Raw genomic sequence first — 27078 nt, 5'->3', positions numbered from 1 at the left:
TATGGCGATTATGAAAAATATGTAGTACAAATGAAATACAATTGTATTAAAAAATCAAATAAACTTAGTTACAATTTAAGGGCGTGATTTTGTCGCGTATTGTGATTTGAATAATCAGCATTTAGCATGATCACGTGACATCGTGTCTGCACCAAAACGGAAATTCGTATTCGCGGCGCATGTCAGCCGCCATATTCATTACATTGTCGCTTATACGAAATTATAAGGCGCGCGCGGTAAATACTGTTTTCGTAATACGTTAAATTTAGTTTAATTTGAGAAATGTCATTTGGTACGGGATTCGGAGGAACAACTTCGACACCCGCTCCTGCGTTTAGCTTTGGTGCAACGGCTTCCACTACGGCGACACCAGTAAAACCGGGTAAGTTGTCTAGTTTATAGGTTAAGTCACATTTCGCTCGTTCTATAGTTACATGTGACCTTTTCAAACGTATTTTCATTAAAGTTATCATTTTGTATTTTCCATTGGTCCGAAATCTATCATATGTCCTATAACTTTTCCAAAACTTGTCTTTGTAGATATTCTTGGAATATCAATTCGAAGAACACTCCACTTTTCAATGTGTTGTTTCATCACAATGCCTACTCATAATATAATCAGCTTGCATTACACTTTTACGTCGCACGTTAATAATTCCTCAAAACTGTGTTTTATTCGATAAAAAGTTATTGCAAGTTTTATGCAAGTTAGTGTCAAAATCAGTTTTAATTTCTCAAAGAGCTAATGCTGGTTTTATTTGTAGTGGTTGAAAGTTTTCCTAGCAGAGGCTGATTCAGTCCTGTACATCCTGGTTCGCATTCCATGTTTCCCTTCCCAAAGAAATTATTTCTCCTCTTCGACTTAGTTACGATACATGCCGTAATACAGCATAATAACAATATTATAAAAAGAGCGGTTAATAAAGCAATTAAGACCGGCGAATGGCTGGAGGACTCCGTTGGTCGATAATACCCTTGCGTTGCCACAATAGCTTTTGCAAATGTAGATGTTTCTTGTATTCTCTGTGGAACTACGGTAGCAACTGTATCCTCTAAGTAAAACATTTCACTTGGAATTTTACCCATTGTTGTTATCATAACATCTGCTGTAACGTCCTTCGCAAATTGCAATGGAACATGTTATAATTTATGCTACAATATAGAATGTAATAAAATGTATAAAAAAATTCTAAAACATACTCCAATTGTTATATCTGTAGTACCAAATTCGTGCAATAATTCAGTAGAATAATCGATAGGTTCACCAACATGACGAAGTGCAACCTTCCTACCAGATATTGAAGCTATCTTTAATAATTTTTTAGCAAGTTGTCCATATTTGCCTCCCTATTTAATTTCATTAGTCGAATTAGATTTTCACTATACTTTTGCTTTATTAACAGCCTTACCTGATTTTGCTCATTTATATACGACATATTGTTTTTTGCTATGCAATTATCTATAATTCAGGAACTTTTAATAAATTTTTATCATGTGAACACGAATTATATGATTTTTTCGATGCGTTTGAACGCGTGTAGTTAAACTTTATGAACGAATACAGCGCAAATTATTATTGCGATCTGGTGCAAGACATTTCTGTCATATACTAGTTTTTCTACTTGAAGCAGTTTCAAATCAGTAAAAACAAAAGTCAACTTTTCAGTAAGAAAATTGTACAACTTCATAATATATATATATATATATATATATATGTATATCTTTACATTTTTTCATAACCGACGTATTTATGTACCTCGAACGTCTCGTTTCTATATATATTGCTTATATAGTTATATGCCGTATCGTTATTAAATATTGAAACCAAACACTTTTTAGGGTTTGGAACGCCATCTTTTGGATTTAGTACGCCGGCTACCTCAGCACCAAGTCTCTTCGGTTCCTCTTCGACTCCAGCAACAGGAGGATTTGGAAGTGGTACCACTTTTGGTACGCCAGCTGCAACTGGTTTTGGCAGCACAGCAACAGGTGGTTTTGCCTCGGCACCTAGTTTTGCTGCTTCCGCTACTAGTTTTGGAACTACTCCAGTGTTTGGTACGCCTGCTTCATCGGGCACTGCATTCGGCACCACTTCTGCTTTTGGTAGCACACCAGCCTCTACCACTGGATTCGGTACATTTGGAACCACTACAACATCCTCTTTAGGCTTTGGTGGTTTCAGTGGATTTGGGACTACAACAACCACCTCTGCGCCTTCCCTCTTTGGAGGATTTGGTACTACAAGTACAGCCCCTACTTTTGGTACATCTACAGGTTTTGGTGCTTTCGGCGCAAAACCAACGGCAACCACTACAACCACTGGCTTTGGTGGTTTTGGTACAGGTTGGTGGTAGCTGCGCCATTCCTTTACTTATCAATGTATTTTTTACTCAGATTAAATTATCTATGCAGGTACAGGATTTGCGGGGTTTGGTTCTGGGTTAGCACAGACTCAACAACAGTTTCAACAACAACAACAGCAGCAACAGCCCGTTAATACCATATCCGAAGCGTTATACAATGCCGTATTTAATTGCCAGTTATATAACGATGAACGTGACAATATTATCGCGAGATGGAACCTCATACAAGCTTTATGGGGAACTGGAAAAGCTTATTATTATATGAATGCTCCACCTATAGAGCTTAATCAAGAAAATCCACTATGTAGATTCAAAGCTATCGGGTACAGTCGGATGCCCGATGCTGATAACAACGACGGTCTGGTAGTACTCTGTTTCAATAAAAAGAAAAAGGATGTTAAAGAGGGCGAGACACAATTGATCGGTTTTATGAATAATATTTTGGGAAATAAACCGAATTTATCGCTTACAATAGACAATATTAAAGCAACTGGAGAAGACAAAAGTCAAGTGACCATTTTTATCACTGAAAAAGGAATTACTGGAGCTCCAAGAAAAATCCCTGCCAGCGAGTTAGTTGCGTATTTATCGCAACCGATGCAAAAGCAACAATTAGTGCAAAATGGTGTAGAAGATATGTTACCTTTAGTAAAATTAGATCCCGCACAGCTTAAGGAATACTTAGACAATCCGCCTTGTTCAATCGATCCACGATTATGGAAACAGGCTCAACTGGACAATCCCAATCCAGAACTTTATATACCTGTGCCAATGATCGGCTTCCAACAAGTTAAACACAGGTTAAAGTGTCAAGAAGAAGAAACAACAAGGCATAGAAATTTCCTAGACATGGCGGCTGATGAAATACAAAGATTACAGAGACAACATACGGCGATACAAGCTAGATTAAAGGAACATCGGAGGACTCTGTTAGAACTACAACACAGGGTGTTGCAGGTATGTAATGTACTTTCTGGTAATTATTTCAATTAGCATACATTCAATTTATATATTTAAATATTTCTTTAGGTACTGGTACGTCAAGAAATTACACGTAAAGTTGGGTTGTCTCTGCAACCGGAGGAAGAAGTTCTAACACGTAGGTTCGAATCTATGCATTCCCAAGTTAGCGCTCCAACTCAGTTCAAAGGTAGAATTAGTGAAATGCTTTCTCAATTGAGAATGAGAAATCATATAGACACACAAAATCAGGAAAGGTATGCGATGGACCCTATAGCACAGGATGACATAAAAGCGGTACGTAAAGAAAATGTTTACGAAAAAGTTATCGCAGACTACATACGTAATCGGTGCTTTTTTTTTTATTAGTACCTAACAATGGAGCAACAGGGCATGGCACAACTTATAGCAACGATAAACTCCGATCTAGAAAGTTTGAAAATCATTAAAGACGGCATGTCTGAACTCTTAATGAGTCATAATATATCGTGAGAATTATATATAGCAACGCAATTTTCTTGCGTATTTTTGTCAACCTACTTAAAGAGATATGGTCATTATTATCGCCGATAATAAGATTGTAAATCCAGCTAACAACAGAGACGCTGTACCTCCGTAAAATCGATGCCATATTCATTCTGAATCTACTTCCTAACTGCTACTATTGATTTTTTTTATTATGAGTTAAACACGTGTCTTTACGATGTTAAACTTTATTTTGCTCGAAGATAACGTTTATCAATTATGATAATTTCCCACGTATTAAGTGAGTGGTGTCAATATCGAACCAACCTGTTTTGGCGATATTTAACAAGAGAGAAGTTTTTTATAGACGTGACCGTTTTGCTGATATTATCAAAAATGCGGTTATACAATACTTCCGACATCGACGGTAAGACAAAACTTGTTATGTGCTAAGAAAAGAATAAACATTTTTTACATAAATAATGTTTTTATTGAATAGTTTAATGTCGTTAAACACGCTTTTCTCATTGCAGTACTTTCCTTCATACATCTAACATCTTGAATACCTTATACATAATACAACTTTATATACATATTATACATAGATGTTGAACATTACATATCGGATCACTTTTTTCAGACACATTATGATACAGCGGTCGTTTGACCGTAATATTACTTGGGAGTTTTATGAAACACGTTTTATGTTCTCATTTACTTTACTCTATTTTGTTTGTTAGGTTTTGGTTTAACGTGTGTATATACAGGTATCGACGATGATTTCGTTCTAGACGATCGTTCGAGCTACCCGTAAATCTAAATCTGAGACTCTTCTAATTACGTTGCTAAAGGAGTTATTAACGAATTAAGATTGAGCAAACCTCATTCGATATCAAGCTATCTCTGCTTCGACTAACTTCATCGTTCGACAGACATTAACGTATTACAATATATTTGGCTTCACAGTCTAACGAAAACGGACAACTTTCTTTTCGCCAACAACAAACCTTCCTTCAAACCGATACATTTTATCAACCTTTATCTGTCTCTAGTATTAATCAACTTTTATAGTTTTTAGTTATCATCGAATCGAATAAACTAGGCAAAACTAATAATCCTCAAACGTTTTACGTAGCCTCGCTAATCTCGAAAGACTAATTTGACGTAAAATGACGGAAGTAAAAACCATGGCCCGAGTAGAAATTCAAATTCTCCAATGTTCAAAGTCGCCCTGGATTTATAGAAAATACCGAATAAGACGTTACGACCTAAGACTCGAGACACTCGATTCCAGGACGGCCTCGAAGATGTTCGAACCCTGGCCACGGTCGGTAGTTTAAGGCTTCTCCAGAATTTCAAAAAATTCATCGATTCGTTGCGAGAAAAATATACCTACATAGTTCCGAGCGTTCGAATTTTACTCGTTGCAACGCTAACTTCGATACGATGTGAAGAATTCTCCTTATTTATTGATTGTCAAATCCAATGGAAGATCCTGCTCCATCTCTACCACATTCTCGTTCTTAACTCGAAGGTCTTGTCCGCATGTATTGTTCGTGTCCACAATGTTGCCCCACATATTCTGTAATCCGTATTGCAGATCCACCGTGCCCAACAGGTGTCTGAACAGAGGATTCTGCGTCTTGAGGATTAAATCCGACAGGATCTTCGTTTTCTCCAAGATATTGTCGTTACTGTGCACGCAACACTTGTGACGACAACAGCAATCGGTGGTGTCTTTGCACATATCCTCCTTGGTCGGTATTTGCTCGACCTCCATTTTCAGGTCTTCCGCTCGTTTTATCACAGAATGTCTCACTGGATCGCAAATAACGACGTTCTCCTTTTTGCAGGGCGTGCTGTTGATAATCGACTCGATGTTCCTGTAATCGACCGTGCTGACCTTGCTGGGACATTCGATGGGTTCCTCGATTTTGATGGGCGTCGACTGCATTCCGATATGAGGCAACGTGTCGGGGACATGGTGCGGACTGGTCCGAGGCGAGACCGACTGAACCGATTGAGGTGGGCTCTCCTTGATGATCGGGTTGTTGGATACGTACATGGGATTCACCTGAATTCTGTCCGGTATTATGTAACTCTCGTCATAAATTCTCGGATAGATCTTCACTTCTTGTTCGTAGGTCTTTCTCGGCGTGATGTGCTCCTGTTCCTTGCGCTGGTCTTGCAGGTTGTACATGTTATTCCACTCGACGAAATTCCTTTGCTCCTCGAAGCTATTGCTGGCCTTTGGACTAGACCCTGATACGCTGCTCTCGATGCTGCTGTCTTTCTTGTCGGACGACTCGGAATGGGTACTGCTGCTCTGCTTCTCCGGCGTTACGGTATCGAATCTCGCCTTCTCCTGTGAATTGTTTTCCTCGAAACTTTTCTCTTGCACCTTGTCGTTATTATTCACGTAGTGTCTGTAGGTTTTCACGTGTTTACGCAGGGAGGAAGGATCGGTGTACCTCTTGGGACAGCCAGGTACCTTGCAGCAGTAAGGCTTGTCCACGGCGTGAGTTCTGGTGTGCTTGAACCTGTCCGAGGAGTTGGAGTAAGCTTTGTTGCAACCTTCAACGGGGCAGACGTAAGGGCGTTCACCGGTATGAGAACGAGCGTGAATCTTTAGGTTTTCCGCTCTGCTGAAGCTTTTGTCGCATTGGAAACAGTGATGCGGTTTCTCGTTCGTGTGCGTTCGAACGTGCACCAGCATCTTGTACCTGGATAACGAAAGAAGTAGCGAGGTAAAACTCGAAACTCGAAACTCGATCGGTTTTAAATTCTAGAAAAATAAGAAGAAGGTTTTACCTGGCGTTAAATCCACGTTCACCTCTGGCACACCCTTCCCAGCCACAGTAAAAAAGACCACGTGGTCCGGGCGCAGCATGAAGTCGCGCAACGTGTCCTGCCAGCTGTTCCAAGGATGTGAACCAACGACCACAATTTTGCCATCTGCGAATTGGAGCAAGACGCGTTAGCCTTTGGTCTCGCCAGTACGATTTTAATTCGACTCGCTGTGTCGTCCGTCAGCATCGGGAACCTAAGTAACTACGTATTAAGCGATCGCACGGGAATAGTCGCGAAACGTTTAGGGCTATTGATCTTTGATCGCTGGATCGTTCCCATCAATCGTGCCGTTCATAAGATGATTATCGTTTAAGGCCAATATCTCGAATCTTGTATTCTTCCCGTCAATCGATCTATTTATATTACTTGTTCACCCTGTCGCTCATATACCGGGAATTTCTAAATATAACCAACACGCGCGAGAAGGGTCGCCCCGTGCATCTTGATCGTTCGATCGATTCGCGCGTCGCTGTATCCCTACGCTTCGAACTCGAGAGAAACGCTCGTGAAACCTACGAAAAGTCTCGTTCGCTTCGAGATCGACTCGAGTTGTTCCCTGGTTTTCAAGGTTGCGCCGCCAGTAGCACGCTATCACGCGAACCAGAGTCGACGTACATAAACGTAAATAGTGGGATTGAAACGACGCGACGCGGGCGTTCGGTTGAAATATCGACGCGCGATTTACGTCAAGAACATCCGTTCAACCGACCAATTGATACCAATTCCGTCCGTTGTGCAATTGGCGTCGCTTGACACCAGTTTATCTGGACACATGGGCTTTGATACTATCACAGCAAACGACGTCGCATCCGTGAACGATATGCTCGCGTAAAAGGTTGTGGATCAAGGCGACGCCAGCTAATCCCTCGGAACCGCTCTCACATACTCGCGTAATCGCCGGTAGAATTTTCTCGTTTTTATCAGACTCACGTTCGCGATCCCGCGAATTCACGGAAAATTCAGCGTTTATCGAATTTCAAGGAAAACGAAAGATTCGGCGTGTGACGCGTACGAGCGTCGCAATTACAACGATGCGACGACAACATCGTCCACGATTGCCACGGTGATAACAAAGCAGGCATTCCCGAGTGCACGAGGCTACCACATGCAAAGCGCGAGCACGTAACGAGTTGTTGACGCGATAAACGATCGCACCGTTTCGCCAGCCGAAATCTTCTCGACGAAGCTGAATGCCATCTTACCGTGTAATCGCGTATCGTTGTTTCAGGGTTATCGAAATTTGACATTTGTTTCTAGTATTGTAATCACTTAGATTCGTTAACCGCTCCGATATCTCGCTATCCCCTCCCCCCGCTGGCTTTACTTATTTTTATACTTTGTCTTTTTTTTTCTTTCTCCAACTTGCGGTTCTCGCTTGCTGGATTCTTGTTCGAGTTTGTGAAACTCGCGCGATAAGGTGTTTCCCTCGATCGATTCGCGCGAATTTCGATCGAAGAGCTGCTAGACGACTCTTAGAGTCTCGGTCGAATCTAGCGGGAAGGGGAGAGCAAAGAAAGAGAAGGAAAGATGTGGAAAAAGAGCAGAATGCCGTTTGATATCGCGACGGATACGGGAAACTGGTTAGAACCGGAATGGGACGCGTGCTGCGAACGTAACCGCGTGCGCGCGCCACGGATAAATTAGCGTCACTTAAGAGAGTTGCGCGTGAATTGCGCGCGTTTCGCGTAGAAACTCATCGTCCGGTGACCATCGTCGACTAAAACCGTTCTTCGTGTGAACAGTCGCTCGAAGCGAGTCGTTTGGGCGAAGGACGAGCGAAAGAAAACGTAATTGCGCATCGGGCTATTTTTCTGATAACGAGATGCACAACCGAAAATAAACAGGCGTTTCAGACTCGGTCGGGTCTGACATATCCGCGTTCGATTCAGATAACGATCGCGTATTCGTAAATTCCGTTCCGGACGAGCGTACGGTAACGACACTAGGTGTTGGCAAAATATCTTTACTACTCGAACGAACAGCGTCTCGAACTGTCTCTGAAAATTTGTTACGAAACTCTAGCTTAGGACTATTTTAGAATGGAAATAGCGGTGTACAATTTACCTGCATTTTAGTTGAGCATTTTCGCCGCGTCGAATGGAGCCAAGTTCCAAGCTGGAATTGGAGGCGTCCGAGTCGCTGTGAGCTGGACTAGGTGGTCCACCGTTTGCCAAACCATCCGGCGAGACTCCCAAACCCGGTATCACGGCCGACGGGGAAGTTGCGAGTTCTTCCTCGATCGGCATGCTTCGTGGCCAAACCGGAAGGTCCAGCGGTGCTTGTTGTTGCAGGCTGAGGCTCTCGTAGTAGCTGGGGTTTGGGCTGGTCGAGTAACCGGAAATCGGGCTGTAAAAACCCGGCACCACTCCTAGCAGCGTGCCCGGATAGCGAACAGAGCCGTACGGACCAACGTGGCTTGGCATTCTACCCGGAACGTAAACGATCATGTTTATTCTTTCTTGTATTTATCTGTTGCCTTTAATTTCGTTATGTCGAGGAACTCGCCAATTTGATCGAAAAACGTGCAAATTTTCCTGATACCGGTTCGCCGTGTACGTCGTCTGGATCAACGAGAACTTAGGTGAGAAAGGATCGGAAAAATCGAACAACTATCGCGTTCACTTTGATAGACAATTTGATAGAATTTGGAATGGATTTGTAGGATGGAAAGGAAATACGTAAGTTTTGGGAATGTAATTTTGTTTCATCGGCTGCCTATATCTATCTGGCTGTGATCGACTCGTGCCACCCGTTGATCGGAATCGTCCTTTCCTCGAATCGCGACCTCGAACGCCTTCGAAAATGTCGTCTTATCAACGAGTTTCGAAGGTGACGTCTCGTTTATCTCAATTCGTAACGAACCGAGAGAACGATCGGCGCATCGATGAAAATCGTGAACAAGACTTTCCAGGTCTTGCCGTATCCTCGTGGGCTCTCTTTCGAATCTGGTCGCGCTTTCGATTCCTTTTCCTGAACACCGTCGCCAACGACAAGTCGAGCACGGCACAGTACGCTCACATACACACTTTCGCCGTAGCGCGCACACTTTTATCACACTTAGTCCGAGTCCGTATCGTCAGATGTACTTGAACCGGTTCGACTTGAGTATACGGTAGCTCAGGAATTGTTTGCTGTACTCGATCGAGAACATAACTAGGCTGGCCCGTGACAGACTCATCAAACGCGAGCACCCTTTCCTCGTGGAGGCCGTCGCTTTCGCCGAACGATACCACCGATTCGATTTGCAAGCCCGATCGAATCGACTTGAGGCTTCCGTGGCGCACGGAACAGCCCCCTCTGACAGCCTACTGCTGGTCTGTCAAACGTTCCACAGATCGGTTCCTGTTGACGCTAGTACAACGTCGCCTCCATCTTTTCGTTTCTCTTTCCTCGTATCTCGTCGTTCGATCTCTCTGCCTCGACTTCCCTCTTTATCTCGGAGCGAAGATCTCGGCTCCGGTTGGCAGCGTGACGCGTCGATGATCAGGTGGTCGGAGTTACCCCCCAGGGACGTCGATGAATCGCGTACCACGGTGGTCGACTACTGGCGCAGACGCGTATCGATGATCCTCGTCGAGTAACTCAAGAGCCAAAGACCGATAGACAGAGAGCGCGCAGCGTAGCACAGAGAAGGGAGAAGAAAGGCAGTCGAAGAACAAGAGGAAGCCGTCTGTTGCGAAAAGGCTGCAACGAACGTGGAACTAATGTCAACGACGAACCAGCCGCTTTATATATAGCCGCGCTATCGTCGCCGATAACGTCCCACGCCTCTCCGCCCGGGCGCACCAATACATCGACGTTGATAACAACCGACTGCAATGCGTCAGTGGACGGAACCGTGTGGACTTACCGATATCTTCGAAAGCAACGTTGGATAACTCGTTATGTTACGGAAGATGAAAACGGCGCCAGTTTTGCCAACATTTGGAATTTACAGGATCATCGACGATTGTTTGTCGGTTGCTTATCTCGAAAGACGATACGCTTCGACAAACACGATTTATACGAACGTTTACTCTTAGTCGAATAACTTTTCTTTTTCATTTTCCAAATTTACACGTCCAAAAGAACGAAAGAATATCCCCAAAATCTTCCGATTTATCGTGTCTTCGAGTAACGGTACGTCAGCTAATGTTTCGAGGAATCGTAGAGAATCGTCGATAAGCTATCTTGAAATAACTCGGAATTCTTGAAACTCGGACGTCAGCTGGATTATTCGAACGACGCCACGTTTAATCATCGGTAGCAGCTTCCGAGTCGATCTGTAACCAGTCGTTGCAACGAAAACCGATGGTTCTGTGCCTTGAGCGAGGAAAAAGACGACGACAGGTGCTACAATCGTTTAGGATTCGCACCCGTGAATCCTATTCAAAGTATACCCCTTTCCCCGCCGAGTGAATGAGAACAAAGTTCTGCGTAGGTATCTCTGAGATGCCTGCGCAACGTTATCGCGACTCGCATTAACGCTTTGCCGCGAATGGGCGCTCGCAAGCTGAGTCAATAGACCTCGACTCGAGTAATTCCCTCCCACGAGTCAAAATTTCAGCATCGCAAGTAGCACGTGGTAGCATCGTGGGTGGGCCCCCTCGCGCCTACGTTTCAAAATCCTTCGTTGGACCAAGGTCTCGTCGCCATCGTGCGCGAACGCGTGTTTTTCCGTGATCGTATCGTAACGATATTAACGATCGCGATTCGATCGACGATAATCGGGGACCAGCCGATTCTCGGACCGAGAATCGCCTCGATAAAAGTTAGAACAGAGGGATCGTGAATCGATCGTCACGTGGCCGAGCCTATCGAAAGAACTTGCGAAATAAAACACGTCGAGTACGTTCGAACAGTGACGATTTCAAGGAAGAAGAAGGAATTTGACACGGAATAGCGACGGGCAAATAAAACCGGACCCCCTCTACGAAGTTTCAGTGGAACAAGCGGCGAGGTGCGTCGCAGTAAACGTCTGACGTCGAGTCTCGAGCTATCTTAACGAAGAAAAAATTTCGAGTTACGCAAGCGTTCTCGTCACGGACCACCAATCGCGACGGCTAGTTGTCCCGCAAGCGCTGCCGGATTCGCGGTATCGGACAGATTACACGAAACTAATCGCGTTCGATGCGAGTAGGGGGCAGCTGCTCGAAAGTCGAATACGTCCGTGGGTGCATTCGGACCGGTCGAGACGATCGATTCGAGCCTGTTTCCGTTGATGGGCCGACCTTGAATTTATTCCGATCCTCCAGCGTTCGATCATCGCGCGCAAACAACCTTGCGCGCGACTGAAAAGATCAACGAGCCGTCAATAATCATCGTGGGTTGGATCATGGGTCGAGCGATCGCGTATCTCTGGTATTACAGACAGATTTATCCGACTCGGATCGTATCTGCGACGATTCTCAACGCTACCGAAAATATCTTACAAATGTCAATGAAAATATCGATAAACTATAGTGTGTCAAGGTTACGATTACGAGAATCATCTGGCTTTTGCTTTCGAACGAGCAAACAAGAATCGCTTACGAAACTATCTTCGAGAGGAAAGCGACGTTTCCGCAGCAGATGCGTGCCAACCGACCCTGAACGTTACGATAAATGGACCATTCTCTGTGAAATGAAAAATCGGACGTCGCTGTTCGCTTGTTCCCCACGGTTCGATCTTTCGCGAACAAAACCGGGGAAACTAGGCGAGATTTGTGACCCCTCAAAAGCGGACGAACTTTACGCTCCATGAGAAAATTTTCAACCGCGTTTCCTTTGTTACAGGCAAAATTTTGGATTTTCGCGTGCAAGTACCTATTTGCCAATTTCGGATCGAACGGTGCCCGGCCTTCGCGCAGTAATTTATCGACGCGAAACGATGGACGTTTCTTCGTCAGGATGCTAATCGAACGGCAATCTAATCTGGAATCGCGGGTCAGAATTGGTCTCGTGCGCGTTGGTAAACAAGCACCAGAGTCAAGATCAAGATCCACCTGTTGCTATCAGCGGCAGTGGTTCTCAAACGGTTTTTAAGGCAAACTTTCGTCATAGCATCGTTTCTTCTTTCTTATCTGTATCGCGACGAAAACATTCCATTTCGATGGATCTACGCGCTAAATAACACGGTAATCCAGATAAGCGTAGAAAAGAATGGCGACGCATTTTTTATGTCGCGGTGTTGTTTGCATTTTTCTAACGTTACGTGTATCGGATTTTTCTGGATGATCGATCATGCCAGCGGGCTACTCGAGATCGTCGAAGAACCGATGCTCGCGATCTTCGTAAGAGGAGAAAACCTATCTACGTGAGAAGTGGCACATCTCGCTGCTTGTTAGATAAGAAGACCGCGGGTGGTTCTCCGGTATCGCTCGTTGTAAGATACGAATTTTGACGTAGTACAAGCAGGATGTCGTTCCGCGTCGTTGTCACGCTGCGATATCACCGATATAGTTGCGGCGCACGAGCGATTCGAAAAAGTTACTTCTTTCCCCCCTTCGGAATCACGTGTTCGCTTCGTTCCACGTATCGTTCACCGTCCAACTTGCGTTACGTCGCAAGAAGCCGTATCGTACACATTGTACACATGGATGAAAGAAACTACGCTCGTGGAGAGATTAAGAAACGATCAAGAAGGCATTAGGGGGTTGGACGTAATAAGGGGACAAAGAGTGGTGGCGCGAGCGACATCCTGATGGCGACACGGCAGATGCCAGACGGAAGATAGACGTTAAAAGGAAGAAAAAAATTAAGGATTTCCCGAGGAGCGCGGGCTGCCATTGTCCGTCGATCTTAACTCGAGGATGATCAACGTCCGGTATATACCTGGTGTCTCCGCTTCCATCCGATCGTATCTTATAAATTTTCGGCACGTCTCTTTTCATTTTTTTCCGCGACAATTCGATCGACGTGTACAGATATACAAGTCGACGAGTCGCGACGTCCATTCCGCATTGACGACGAAACCGTATACGGCGTGTATCGCGCGCGATGTTGGCAGAGTGGCGTTACCGATCTGTCTAAGATCTCGGATATCTGGAGACGCGAAGTTCGACGAATAAATTTATCATCGACCGCCACGAACAGCCGTGTATAAAACGTATAGCAGACGGTACACCATCGATGGATCGTATCGCGTGAAACGCGCGAAAACGAAAATTTCTAAGAGGCGTTTTCGACGATTCGACATCGCGAATCGTTGCGTGGAACCGTGATACCGGCTGCCGGCCTTAGATACCCCCAGCGGCCCTACGCAAGGATATTAACGAATATGGTACCAACAGCTTTCTCTCGTCCCTTGCATCGGATGGATCGCCACCCCTCGTCTCGCATGACACCCCACGGACCGAACTGCCGGCGTCGGCGCGCTTTGATCTCGAAGAACGCGGCGAACAGGTAGAAGAGACGGAGAAAAGGAAGGGAAAGGATGAAAAGGTTGAAGGAGAAAGACGGACAGCCAAAGACGGAGATTCCAGCGGGACCAATGAGATCCGGACCCGGCTCTAAACTCGAGAAAATATGTTCGGAGTTTTTAGATTGAGATCCGCCGGAGATAGCCCTTTCCCTTGATCCTTCCACCTCTCCTTCCTTCTCTTTCTCTCTTCTTTTTTCTCTCTACTCTCTGCGTACCCCTCCTTGTCGCGCAGCTTACGCGTCCATGGAACGCCGAAAGAGGTTTCTCCACCCTCTGCCCCCGCCGTCAGCCTCTCCGATCTTTCATTTAGATTTGATTTCGGTATTCCACCGGCGAAACATCTTCCACAGGCCCAGAGGGAATTTCCGAGATCCCCGACTCGCCAACGAGAGAATCGTTTTCGGTAGCTGGTCTTGTCTTTTATTTACTAATGGACACGGGCACCGGATCGGTATCCAAGGCCTCGCACACGAATTATAGCTTTCCTCGAGCAACGAGGGGATTACGGAGGAAACACGATTCATCGGCTAGTTTAAAGATCCGTGGTCGTCCGTTGGGAGCTGGGTCGAAGGTAGAGGAGAAGGACGCGGCGGTTCACGGACCTCCAAGCAAGAATTTACACGGCACCCGTGTGTTTGCGGCGTTTTAACTCGCACCAAAGCAACGAAACGCATATATAGAACGCGTGGCACTTTGCGTGTGGCTGCCGCTACAGAAATACCCTGTGAACGGAGAGGGTGCAGGGTATCGGAGCTCGCGAGGACGGTAGAGGGTCGCAGTCGGTGGCGCAGCGGGGGTTGAAATTCCCGTGGTTCGATCGGGGTACCGCGTCGTCTAACGTAGACGTCCTCGGCGCACATTTTTATTCGATCGCGCTGTTGGGGGCCGGAACGATCGTGGTTCTGCTCTTTTTTTCTCTCGCTGCCTCGCCGGCAACCGATACCGACGCGAGCCTCGAGTGCCGTGAGAGAAGCACGGCCGTCGAGGGAAGACCGTCGTGGCCTCTCGTCTTTCGCGACGGCCAACGCCGATGTATTCCGTGAAACCCCCGCGGTTACTCTACCTTCGACGACTCTCCACGCTACTTCGATCCCCGTTCGATCGATCTCATTCCCGGCAAATTTCGCCTACGAGTGCTTCCTAGCCGAACCGTTTCCGTTTCTTTCCCACAACTCTCGGCGAAGTGACCAACGTCGTGCTGTCGGCTCACCACCGTCGACGATCAGCTTTGTCTCACGGAACCGAGTTTGGACTAATTCGAGTGCAACCACCGGATCCGTCTACTTATTAAGCAAACTCGAGGAACCCTAGCCGCCATCGTCGAACGATTTCGTCTGAATGCCGAGCACGGACCCTCCAACGGTCTAACAGGTCGGATTATTCCCTAGCTTTTCTCGAACGCGAGAAGAAGGAAGGCGTTGCCGGGCGTCTCAGCCAGGTAGCCGAACCAATTAGAATAATTGTCGTCTCTCGAGCGATCGTTCGGTCGAACCCGTCTCGAGGATCGCGTCACTCGCACGGAATCCACGGAACCACGGCCGGGAGAGTCGAACCGCGGTGACCTTGCGGGGTAACACGAGATGGGCGACGAGGACGCCGCCGGGGATGAACGACGTATCCTTTGGTGATTTATCACGTTTCAGGATGGAATATTAATATCGGTATGGCGTGCGCCTCCGGTCCTTTTCCAGGCGTCACGAGCGTCCTCGATCGCGCACACCGAGTCGCGTCCAACCACCGTGCACCGTGTACGTGTGCACACGTCTCTGGATCACGATGCACGCACACACCTTCTCCGTAGGTATTACGAACGGGACAGAGGATAGCTACCGGTCACAGCAGGAGAGCACGCCGGGGGTCCTCTACCTCTCTGCCGACTCGAACCTTGCTACCGAGAAAGAAGCGAACTTTCGTTTCTTCTCTCTTTTCCTCTCTTCCCTTCCCTCCCCTTCCCCTTCACTGCTCTCCCATTCCCAGCCCTTCGCTCCTCCGCGGCTGTCTCTTCTTCTTATTCTTCTTTCTCCTCTTCGTGGTCCCGCTTCGCGTTCCTCCCGTTCCCTTCCCGGCGACGGCGCTACCGTCTGCTGATTCGTCGAGCCTGTGCGGTCACGTGACCGCTTTATAAGGAACACGGCGCCGTCGATCGCGACACTCGCCCGCTGCGCTTCCTTTCGCAAGTTGCTTCTTCTCCTAGCTTTCCTGCGTTTCGCGTTGCGCACGCTTTGTTTGCCGTCGATTTTGCAACACCTGTCTTTAGAAGCTCGTTAACATCGATGACTAGGCTAAGATCGCGGGTTCTTATCCGCGTTATCAACGTTTCCGTTCGCGTTGCGTCGACGCTTTCCAGTTCACAGCCGACGACGAGGAGTCGTACAAGCAACGACAACGACGCGATCGCATCTATCTTATCGCCCTCTTTAAACGCAGCAACGAACGGCTATGTATCGCGCCGCTACTGGGACGATCGCGAGATAACGCTTTATTTTTCTATACGGATGTTTGTAAGTCGGCTCGAGATGATGGAGCACGCGATAACAGGCCGAACGGGAGCCGACTGAACCTCGATCGAATTCCAGTCTAGACGCGAACGTAAATAAATCGATCGGACGCGTTGAACTTTACTCGAAGAAGCCAATACGACGACAATGTACGGCCCGAAAGCTTCTCGCTTTACGCGTTCGTCTCGGCCATCGACTCGACGCGCTCTCCTTTTCGAGCTTCTCGAAAATCTCGTTGACCTTTCCAGATCTCGGGTGATTAGAAGACCGCGAGAAATCGCGAGCCGCGAACAACGCTCTCGACCGTTAGACTTTCTCACGCGCGATACACCGATTCTGCGTTAAATATCGCGCGTGAACCGAATCGCGTTGTCGATCCCCTGCTCTCGACCGTTATTCCGAACCGTGTTTCTCTGGCCGTACGAACACCGACGAAAGACTCGTGGAAAACGTGGCTGTGTTTCACGCGACGAATACGAAGAGCGATGGGCGCGCGACGCGCGATCTCGTTCGATAGGCCCAATTACGAAGAGGCGAGGAAGATGGATGCGTCGAAGTTACGGGAACGACGCGAACAGCGGCTGGGTTACGAAGTTGCTAGTCCGAGGGCATCGAATCCAAGAACCGACAAGACGAGCGAAGATCGTTTAGATCACGTGAAGAGAGAGAGAGCGCGCGCGTGATAGGTGGTTCCACTCGCCGAGGCAGGAAGAAGATCGAGAAGAAGCCCCCGCGGCGGGAGGTTTTAATCTTCAATTCCGAAAATCAACGTAATGTATTCCTCCCCGAGGGGCTCGGCCTGTTCCCGACTTAGAACAGGAGGGGGAAGTACGAGGGAGACGAGCGCAACCTGTAATTTCAACGCGAGCGGACTAAGTCGTCGGTAATATGGGAACCCAGAGCTGGTATAACGGCTCATTTCCATAATTCGTTCTTTAAGCATCATTTTTAATAGGCCCCTGGCGCCGAGCGAACAGGGCTTTAGCTTCTCTGTCTTTCTCTCTGTCCGTTTCTATCCGTTGTTCGTTCCTCCGAGTCAACAACGACGGCTTAAGGTCCAGAGACGAGTCACCGGCAGACCCCCGTCGAGACTACACAGTGTCGCTTAAACTTCCGTTGCCCTTTATCCGTGACCCCGATGACATCTTCATCGCGTGTTTCATTCGCTACGATAGCGACCCTACCCCCGCCGCACCTCACTAGGAAGTTGTAAAGCTCCTCCAGCGTCGTAACGATGCGATCGGTTAACGGTTTGCCGCTGCCTCGACTACGATACGTTGTTTTCTTCTTCGCCGTTTAGCCTTTCGGCGTTTAAATGTTTAAAGTTACGCCGGTGCAGAGTTACTCGATGAAAAGATAGAAATTGTCGAGAATCGTTCAACCAGAAACGCGTACGGCTATTTCGGAGTATTTTCTTCGTCGTGAACGTCGCGAACGTCGTCGAACGATCCAGGGGAGACGGTGAGTTTTACCTTGTCCGAGAACCTGACGGGACCCCTTGGATGGTTCACGAGGTCAAAAATAAACAGGCAAAGTTTTACTTTCCTCAAACACGTTTCGTGGGCCCCTCCCCGTGGGCCGTGCCGGTTCCGAACATCCAAACGTCCTTCGCACGTTTCTCGATTTCTGGAAGGAATGCAAGTACGCGCGCACCGGATAGGAAGGAAAATATTTGCCAACTTTCCCCTGTTTACTCGGCTTTCTGTCGTACAGAAATTCCTCTTCGGTCGTTTCACGAATTTTTCCGTCAACAAGCATCCGAGATCGATGGAGATCAGCGGCGAAGAAAAATCCGAGTGCCGAGCAGGGAGAATTTATCGGTTCTCGAATACGGTCGATCGGACGTTTCTGAGAATCCCTCGGACCTTCGATCTCCAGCGTACGCGACGAGGCAGCCAGAGTTCGCGCATCTCCCGAAGGGTCTTTAATCTCGCTGTTCAACCCGCCCCCGAGACCTGACAATTAATCACGAATTTCACACCACGATCGGAGCGTAGAGAAGAAAGGAAGGCAGAGGAAAGGTGGGAGGATTCTTCGAGGCTTCTTTGCCGCGTCTCGACCGGACCTACGCGGTCCCGTGCAATGAATAGAACACACACCGCACCGAGGAGGGGAGCTCGAGCGTGCAACGGAACCGTGGAAGTTTGGTGTCGGTGAGACGAATCGCTAAACTGGGCTGCATTGACAAATGATTCGAACGGTTTGTAGCTACGAAACCGGAGGACCTCCCACATCGAGCCTGCACACGCCTCGTCCCTCGAGCTTTCGTGGTTCCTCGTCGTGCCTCCCTTTCCCTCTTTCTCCTCTTTTCTTCCCGCTGCTCAAGGTTGCGGACACGTTCCCGAATGACACGGTCCTCCCGGATTAAAAATAGCATCACGACGACCAACTTGGACTCCGCGTTTTCGCTATTTCCTCCGCGTCCCAATGGCGGATCGTCGCAATCTCGGTTCACCGAACGTAAACGAGCTTCCACAGATTCGCGAGGCTGTAGAGGTGCGTGAGTGAATCCGGCCGAAAGTTCGTAAATTTTGCAAGGTTGGACGATAATACGTGGCTCGTGGTCGTCGTAACCGTTCCTTAGAAATCCGCTCGAACCCATCGGCTCTTGCGAGAATTCCCTAGCTAATTGGTTCTTCCTAAACGAAGCTCTTCGATTCGCTAAGATGGTAGGATAAAAAGATCAAACGTTCCGATCAGAGAAGCGATTATTCAACTACCCAACGAGTAGAAAAGAGTAGCATGGAAAGAAACGATATGTCACTTCGCTACGACAATCGCACGTTCGTTCGTCGAGGAGAGTCGCGACCTAGTAGCGAGATGTAAATGTTTCTCTATATCGTGACAAATTGGCCGGTTTAGGGATTTCTTGGGTCGATATACAACGTGTACGGGATCAGGGAGCAGAGAGTGGCACCGAACGCGCTAAGACGAAAAGAGAAAAGGATCGAACGCGGACGTTGCGAAGCTCTATAGGGGGTCGGTGTAGCGAGGGACGAACAGAACTCATCTTACAAGCTATCCCGGTTGTTGTAAGTACGCGCATAGAGAGATGGCCGAACTGCTCGATGCTTATGGTGGTTCACGTGGGACGAGACGGCAGCGCGACGCGAGACACCGTAGCATACCACACACAACGCGACACCTCGGCTCCGAGTTGACCGAGGACTCCACGAGGACCACACACGAAGGATCGCCCTTTCCCCCTCCCGCTTTTTCTTTCTCCGTCCACACCACCATGGCCTTCCTCCTTCCATCTTCCACGCGAAACCAAAGAAAAAAAGCCGGCAGCCCGAACGGGAGAAGGACGCGCGAGCGAGCGAGAGACCGACCGTCTGAAAACCGAGAGGAGTCACTTAACCACCTTGCTATTAAACGCGCCCGGGAAGTAGCCATAAAGGCGCGATACGCTCGCGAACCGGCTCGTTACGAAATCGCACTCGTGACATTGACCAGTGGCCGGAAGCGCGATTTTTTGCCGGATCGAGCGCGCACGCTGTTCGCAGAAACGTGCAATCAATTTCCCCTCGCGAGGCAATTTGATTCGTGAGACGCGCAACGATCGTTTAAACGGCCAAATCGAAAAGGAGACGGAGGATTCGCCGATTCCGTTGATTCTCTTAGCAGATGGTACGCGTAACGCTCGAGTCTCGGGCCTTTTGCACGCACGTATCTCGGCACTCGACGTCTCGAGACCCCTGGGAGCCAAGTTCTGGCTTGAAATTCTTCCTGGTAGGGAAGTGATTCCTTTGGAATCCTAATATCACGATGTTGGCAAAACAGAATCGATGGGTGGTAGAGTCCTAGCGCGACGCGAATACACGAAGATCGAGGGGACAAGAAGCAACGAAGAAGAGACTCTACTCTCGAGAAAGATTTATGCCGGTTGAAAAGGTCGTCGGCTAGCGGTGGCTTTCTCGGCAGGGGGTTTCCCGCATTGTTGCTAATTGCGCGTCTTAGCAGTGAAAACACCGTCTTGGTGGTCCATTATACGACGAGGCTATGGAGAGGTTCGACGAGCGTCAACGACGAAGCGAACCGTTCGCTGTCACCTACGAACCAGCCGTCATCCTCGAAGTTCAGCCCGTAAACACCTCACAAAGGACCTTCCTTTCTATGACCTGCGTGCAATTCGCTTTTACCAGCCGAGGAAAAGAGGAAAGGTCCGACGAGCTACGAAAACAAGTCATTGAACGATTTATGGCGTGTTTCCGTACTTTTATAAACTGGAGAATGCGTTTACGACGAAGGTAATAGTACATCTCGAGAACTAGATATATCGTGCGTTCATTGTCGAAACATTTTCTAGATAAAGTAGTTTTAAACTAAACGAGTACGCGAGGGTCGTGAAGAGATCTTTGGACGTAAAGTCGAACAATCGTACGATCTTCTCAGCGTAAGCTAACATGTTGGTAAATACAGGAAAAGGAAAGGACGGTTGGAAACGATTCATTGTTCGATTTGCTGGTGTGCGTTTCAGATTGGACCACGACCTCCGTTCACGAAGGCCAGCGCCGAGAGACCGAGGTTACATTTAAGCGCAATCGATGCAGACGGCTGGCAAAAAAGTCGCTGGAACGCAGGATGCGTCGAGCGCAATCAGAGTTCCGAATCGGAGCGCGGTGGGGCTACACCGATTCCGATGCCGAGTTTTACTAACGCGTTCCGATTCGAAACGAGCGAATGGAGGTGACCGACAAAAAGAAACTATCGGAACACGAACAATGCGGAGAACGGAGGAAGGTGTGCGTTGACGTTGCGCGGATGGAGGCCATCGACATCGATGATCGACCTCTGAAAGCTTTCCACGTACGTATTGCCATCCTCGTTTTATCGGTCGCCGAAAAGTACCAAATTCTCCAGGGACGATATCGAGACGGAACGCGAAACGGATACTCTCTGTAAAGTTGAAACGTTGAAACGAAGAAAGACGAGGTACGCTTAGATAATGCCATTATTAAAACGAGGATACACCGCGACAAAGATTCGCGACGAGGGTTCCTTGACAAAAGGAACCGTTAAAGCATCGTCACTCCGCTCACGGACTCACCGGTTAGTCAGAAGTTGGCGGATTCCCACGTGGGACGCGCGTCGAAGGATGCGGGCCGAAAATATGCAAATTTATATTCGTATCCCGGGACACGATTCCTCATCCTGCCTGACTGGGCTGCCTGGTTTACTCACTTGCACGAACCTCGACGACCAACCTTCTTTTTCTCGCTGGCTGTCTCCCCTTCTTCCTCTCTTTCCTCTTCCAGTCATTACCATACGTGACCATAAATGAAACCTGTCTCTTCTATTCCCCCGTAACAATGGAACAATCACGACGAAGCACAAAAGGGGACTCCTATGCGTGTCTACGTGGACATACATATGCATCTTCTCGGGGGCCAACTTTCCTTCGATTCCCTTCCACGTGCCCCGTTATCCTTCTTCGTTCGACCGCGCGAGAGAAGCGAAACTTGGCCGCCAACGGTCCTGCGACAGGATACCGGTTCGTCCTGTATCCCGGACCGGGACGATTCGTCCTGCGACCGGGACACGTGAAGTGTCCTTTTGTCTAGCGAAGATTAGGCCCGTGAATCTGACTCCGAAAAGAACGGATCTAACGGTCGCGGGACTAACTTCCTACATGATCGCTTCCTTCTATATAATTTTTTATTTCGTCTTCTGTACGTTAACGGTCAAGGGATCGCGGAACCGGGGACCAGACCAAGGACCAGTCGGAGGCTGAAAGAATACGTTAGCTTCTTCCTGCTATGTAGTTTCCAGGGACTTTTGTCTAACGGACAGGATGAAATAGCGTGGTTGGGAGTGGGTCGATTTAATATGCGAGAAACGTATATTTCGCGCAAGAGATATTAACCGGGTAATAGATCGAGGTATTAATCGACGACGCAATCGACGATCGCGTAAGCAATAGCACCTACAGTCGTACGTATCTTGTAGCAAAACATCTGGAGTCTCTGAGGATCGTTCGCGCATCGGTACATTTCATTTCTGTGTAACGTTTATAACATAACCTTGCCATTTCGAAGTCCAGATACGATCTTTTTAAACGTAACAAGGAGGAAATAATTCTGACTCGACGTTGTACAATCCCGAACTATGTCTCGAGCTTCTTATCTTCCGCCGTGTGTATCCCAAATTACTGTTTCGTCTCTCGAAACACGTAAACATTAACGCCTGATCGATAACGCACCTCGCCGTATCTTTCCCACCGGCAATACTCAGGCAACCAACACGAGTCCTTTCCTAATTTCGCATGTAGATTGCTTCTACGACATTCAAAGAGAGAAAGAGAGAGAGAGAGTTCCCTTTAAAATTTATCCCATCGGTAAGATAGGGATGATATTTCTGAACCTACCTACGCATCTACCTACGACCTAAACCATTCGAACGTGTTCTCACGACGAATCGGTCGTTTACCAGCATGCAGGTGTCGAAGCCTCGAAATTGTTAGCGGGCTTCCGGTGCCCGCGGCAAAAGTACGTTACAGCCGGAACATCGATCCCCGCCTCCCAGTTCTTCTCGAACTCGATTCGAAAGATCCGAATGCAGTCTAGACTCCCACACATACCAACGAGCCTGACCGATTTTTACGCAATCCCATTGAACATGACCTGCGGGTCATATTGTTGCATCGATGCACCGAATCGAGAGCTCGGGACCTTTCTCCTCCTACCTGATCCGAGGATAATCCCATCCTGGGAGCATGGGGACATTGTCCTAGGGGACCTAGTCCCCCCCATGGACTCGAAAATACCCTTACTATAGGGGTTTTACGATGAGCAGTCCCCCATCTTCTTTCCTCGGATGCATCGTTGGCCGATTTTTCTCTTTTATTCGTCCTCCGTAGAGCGTCATTGTCACGCTGCGGCGAATCTCGCCGCGGTGACGTTCGTCACCCCCTATTTTTCTCGCGACAACGGGCCAAGAAGGAAGAGAGAATTGAATTTTCGATATATGGGGTAGTCGGTACGTACAGCCGTCGCACGAATAGCGCAGGACAGGCGGCTGTTTGGAATTAGAAACGATAGTTGTATATACACAAAACCAGGTAACGAATTTTCGAGCAACCTGGGAAAACAGTCAGGTCTAGAAAGGTTCGGGCTGGTGCTTTCTATACAGTTGATTAAAATACACGCACGAGATTCCGGATCAGTGGCGTGGGCGCGTAGATCTTTGATCCGCGTGGGTCTTTCCATGTTTGGTCTCGGCCGTTCCTTTCCCGCTCGTGATATCTCGAGGATCGAAGAAAGGGAAGCGGGGTAAAGGATAGAGCCGTGCTCGTTGTCAATCTTCATTAATTAAAGCGAGGTCAAAATCGGGCCCAGGTCTGGTTCCCGTAGAGTTTAAAATCTAATCTATGATCTTACCCGGTTCTCTACCATTGGTTTCATTCCGTTTTGTTCCCTTTTTTTCCACGTCTATCCGACGATCGAACGTATCACGGAACAACGATAACCGAGAAATATCTAGTTGTTGCGTCGTTAAGATACACGATGATTCTCGATCTAATTGAAAAACTGCGGAGTTAACACCGTACCGATACGTGCGATTCGTTGTTAGAAATTAATATCGTCCCAGTGCAAGGACCGCAACGATCAGAGATTCGAGCCTTCAGCCAATTCGATCAAGGGGAACTAAGATAAAGTGGAACACCGAAGGCTGGTATTCCATCTTATCGCTATTTATCCATTTGCTATTTCTTCGTACACGTTGGAGACTTTACTCGTGTTTAGGTAAACGGTGCATCTGTATGCGTATAAAATAGAAGCGAGATCGTGCGTTGTACAATGTGCTTTTTTGAGTTAACTGTCAAGAGGATCATCCCGTAAAAGCGACTGCACCGATTCACCGACAAAACGAAATTCATGGAATCGTTTGTCGAAGGATTTGGCAGTCGTCGAGCGAGCGACACCTTCGCCGCAGTATTTATTTGCCGGCGGTAAATCAAGTTCCGAGAATTTGCTCGTCTTTCCGCCGAGCCATCGGTGGAAGGCGAGCAGGTATTATAATTTGCACGTCTTCGGTCGAATTTTGCGAGTTCCGTAAACATTTTACAGGCGACTCGTTCTTCGCATCTCTCTCCCCCGTCCGCAGAAATTTGGGAAACTGGTTTGAAAGGTCCTTCGAAGCTGTCGTTTCGTAGAACCTCCGGGAGATCGATAGCTTCTCTCGAAAATTCAATCGCGATAAATCTTCGGATCATTCTCGAAACGTCGAACGACAAGGGAGAAGAGAATCGAAAACGACAGCCACGAAATCCTCGGCCAGAGCTCGAGCTACGCACTTGAAGACCCTTCCGCGCGTAGATTATTTAACTATCGCTATGTATGTGCTTTTTCCCAAGCGACACATTCTCGTATTACAGCGAAATTATCGATTGTCGCAACTGCGTTTGAATAGATGACGTTTCGATAAATATACGTGATTACGTAATCGCTTGTCAAGAATATGTATCAATGGAACGGATCAGACGCGACTGATTCGAAACGTTCGCGTCACCGCGTAGTATCTCCCCTCTCGCAAGGGGGAAAGGCACGACATTTGGAAGCAAGAGCTCTGCCGACTCGTCTTTAAGCTCGCTAAGAGCGGAAAGAGAATCTTAGAAACTCACCAACAACGAGTGGAGGCGATCCGCCGGTATTTCCTTTGACACATCGGGCTCCCTCGGTGATCGAAACGACGAGAAAAATCCTCAAGAAGAATCCGGAAGTCAGTCTTGACACGGAATCGTCGGTGATAAACAATCGGCTATACGGCAGGCGGCATATCCGACCAGGTAGCAGACCGCAAACACCAGGTAGAAGAGGTTCGAGGCACCACGTGCTCGTTCGGATACACGTCCTAAGGGGCGAGAATCGTCTAGTTGTCGGATGTCCAGGCCGAGGCAGCGCCCGATTTGCCTGCTTTTCAACTTTTCCACGACGTTCTCGTCTGATAACGGCAATTTCACGCTCTCGTCCAAGACACGTGCGCGTACGAGGCAGCGAACGAGGAGGCGACGATCGGAGGAACGAAAAGGACGACGGGCGATGACAAGTGGCGGAAAAGGGAGGAAGAACTCGCAGGAAGAGGAGGACGAAGAAGAAAAAAGAGGAAAAGGTGAAAAAGAAGAGGAAGGAGAAGAAGAGAAACGCAACGCGAGTGAGTCACGAAAAGTCCAAGTCTGAATCGAACCGCCAGTTTCCAAGGATGCTCGGTTCGAACTGAGAGCACCAAGAGGTTCCTCACGAGTCCCTGCCTCGGGTGTGGGTTTTCGGTTCGTCTTTCCCGTTTTTTCCCTCCGTCTCTGTCTTCCTCCGGCCTCGGTTTCTCTCTCTGTCTACGTGGGTTCTCGTGGCGTCGTCTTCTCTTTCTCCTTCTCTCGATTTCGTTCTCGCTTCTTCCTGTCGCTTCTATCCTTGTCCTACTTGCGTTCTCTCTCGTCAGGGCCGACGATGGTGCGGCGTTTGTGGGCCCCCAGGGCCCCTGGGAGGCGGTCGCCACGGCGGCTAGAGTGGGGAGACCCCTAACCTAACTTAACCCGGACCAAACAGCCCCCACCACCTCACACCCTCAACCCTTATCCCTTCCACTTAGCCGAGACGTGTCTCTTCTACCTCGATGCCTCTCTTTCTCATCTTCGGTCTCTCCTTTTCTCCCCTTGCTCTTCGAACCGCTGTAGATCCCAAGGAAAGAACCGAGCCGTTTCTACGTGTGTCGCGTGTACCGATCGCGATCGTGTCTCGGTTTGCCGATGCGCGATGCAGCTGCGACAGGAATACCTCGATCGTCTCTTTTTCTCGGTTCCTCTCTCTTACGGCTCGATGAATCATTTATCAGGCGAGACATTTTTCGTGACCTGGATGCGTCGCGGCAGGAACGTGGTAATTACGTGCAATTAATAGAAACGTGTGATTAAAATGCAGTGGTTGCGGAAACGAGCCGCTGCTTCTCAACCGACGAGACGATGCGTCTACTCACGGCGACGACTACGATGGAAGGGATCGATCAAGTTCGCCGAATCTATTTACATGAATTCCAGATTCGCTGTCGCGGACCTACCGCGGCGCGATCTCCGATCGATCGACGTCCATCCTCTCTCTAAACGTCGAAACTCGTGGTTGGCCTGTACTCGAGGGGGCAGCCGGCGCTCGCGTCGCCTTTAATTCGGGCCAGTCGATCGGACGAAAAACAAGTGGGCATTGTCGAGAGAAAGGAAGGAGGAAAAAAGAGAGAGAGAGAGAGAGAGAGAGGAGACGGCAGCGCTCGGTCGCGGCCTCGCGACGAAAGAGTTATTGCGGTTGCGTTCTTTTTCGAACGCGGTAGTAATATATTCGTACGGGAGCTCGTGTCGCGCGGCCAAGCCTCACGCACACGGATCCGTTGCGTCCGTCTCCAGAAGAGGCGGCGGCTGGGAAAAAGAGAGAGAAGGAGAGGAAGGAGCAGCCGGGAATAAGAAAGCTCCGCAAGGGACTCCCACAGGGCAACCCACACGGTCGAAAGGAAAGGACACATCGGGTTCTCGCGTTCGAGCGCGGTCGTCTGGCCGTGTGCGTTCGTTCGGTTAGGT

The 27078-nt window shown here is 48.2% G+C and overlaps 3 protein-coding genes across 4 annotated transcripts; 1 reads left to right on the top strand and 2 right to left on the bottom strand.

Moving 5' to 3' along the window:
- Positions 1-180: 180 nt before the first annotated feature.
- On the top strand, positions 181-4797 carry LOC117243481 (nuclear pore complex protein Nup54). Of its 2 annotated transcripts, none has more exons than XM_033511013.1 (5): positions 181-382; positions 1840-2343; positions 2413-3320; positions 3393-3620; positions 3693-4797. In XM_033511013.1, exons 1-5 carry the CDS (start codon positions 283-285, stop codon positions 3813-3815), a joined length of 1863 nt encoding a protein of 620 aa, XP_033366904.1. In that variant the 5' UTR covers positions 181-282; the 3' UTR covers positions 3816-4797. The 2 variants fall into 2 exon arrangements, with proteins under 2 accessions (XP_033366904.1, XP_033366897.1); XM_033511006.1 differs by having other exon boundaries at positions 1837-2343.
- LOC117243501 lies at positions 402-1695 on the bottom strand. Its single transcript, XM_033511053.1, has 3 exons — positions 1410-1695; positions 1201-1347; positions 402-1116 (listed from the first exon to the last, which is right to left on the bottom strand). Exons 1-3 carry the CDS (start codon positions 1434-1436, stop codon positions 727-729), a joined length of 564 nt encoding a protein of 187 aa, XP_033366944.1. The 5' UTR covers positions 1437-1695; the 3' UTR covers positions 402-726.
- On the bottom strand, positions 4313-10352 carry LOC117243492 (zinc finger protein ZIC 1-like). The gene is made up of 3 exons (XM_033511025.1): positions 8703-10352; positions 6600-6743; positions 4313-6511 (listed from the first exon to the last, which is right to left on the bottom strand). Exons 1-3 carry the CDS (start codon positions 9083-9085, stop codon positions 5251-5253), a joined length of 1788 nt encoding a protein of 595 aa, XP_033366916.1. The 5' UTR covers positions 9086-10352; the 3' UTR covers positions 4313-5250.
- Between the last annotated feature and the right edge of the window lie 16726 nt (positions 10353-27078).

This window comes from Bombus vosnesenskii, unplaced genomic scaffold (assembly GCF_011952255.1).
Source record: "Bombus vosnesenskii isolate JDL3184/JDL3185 unplaced genomic scaffold, Bvos_JDL3184-5_v1.1 scf7180000013262, whole genome shotgun sequence".
Taxonomy (NCBI): Eukaryota; Metazoa; Arthropoda; class Insecta; order Hymenoptera; family Apidae; genus Bombus; species Bombus vosnesenskii.
Note: the sequence above shows the minus strand (reverse complement) of the source record. Positions and strands in the feature narration are given on the sequence as shown.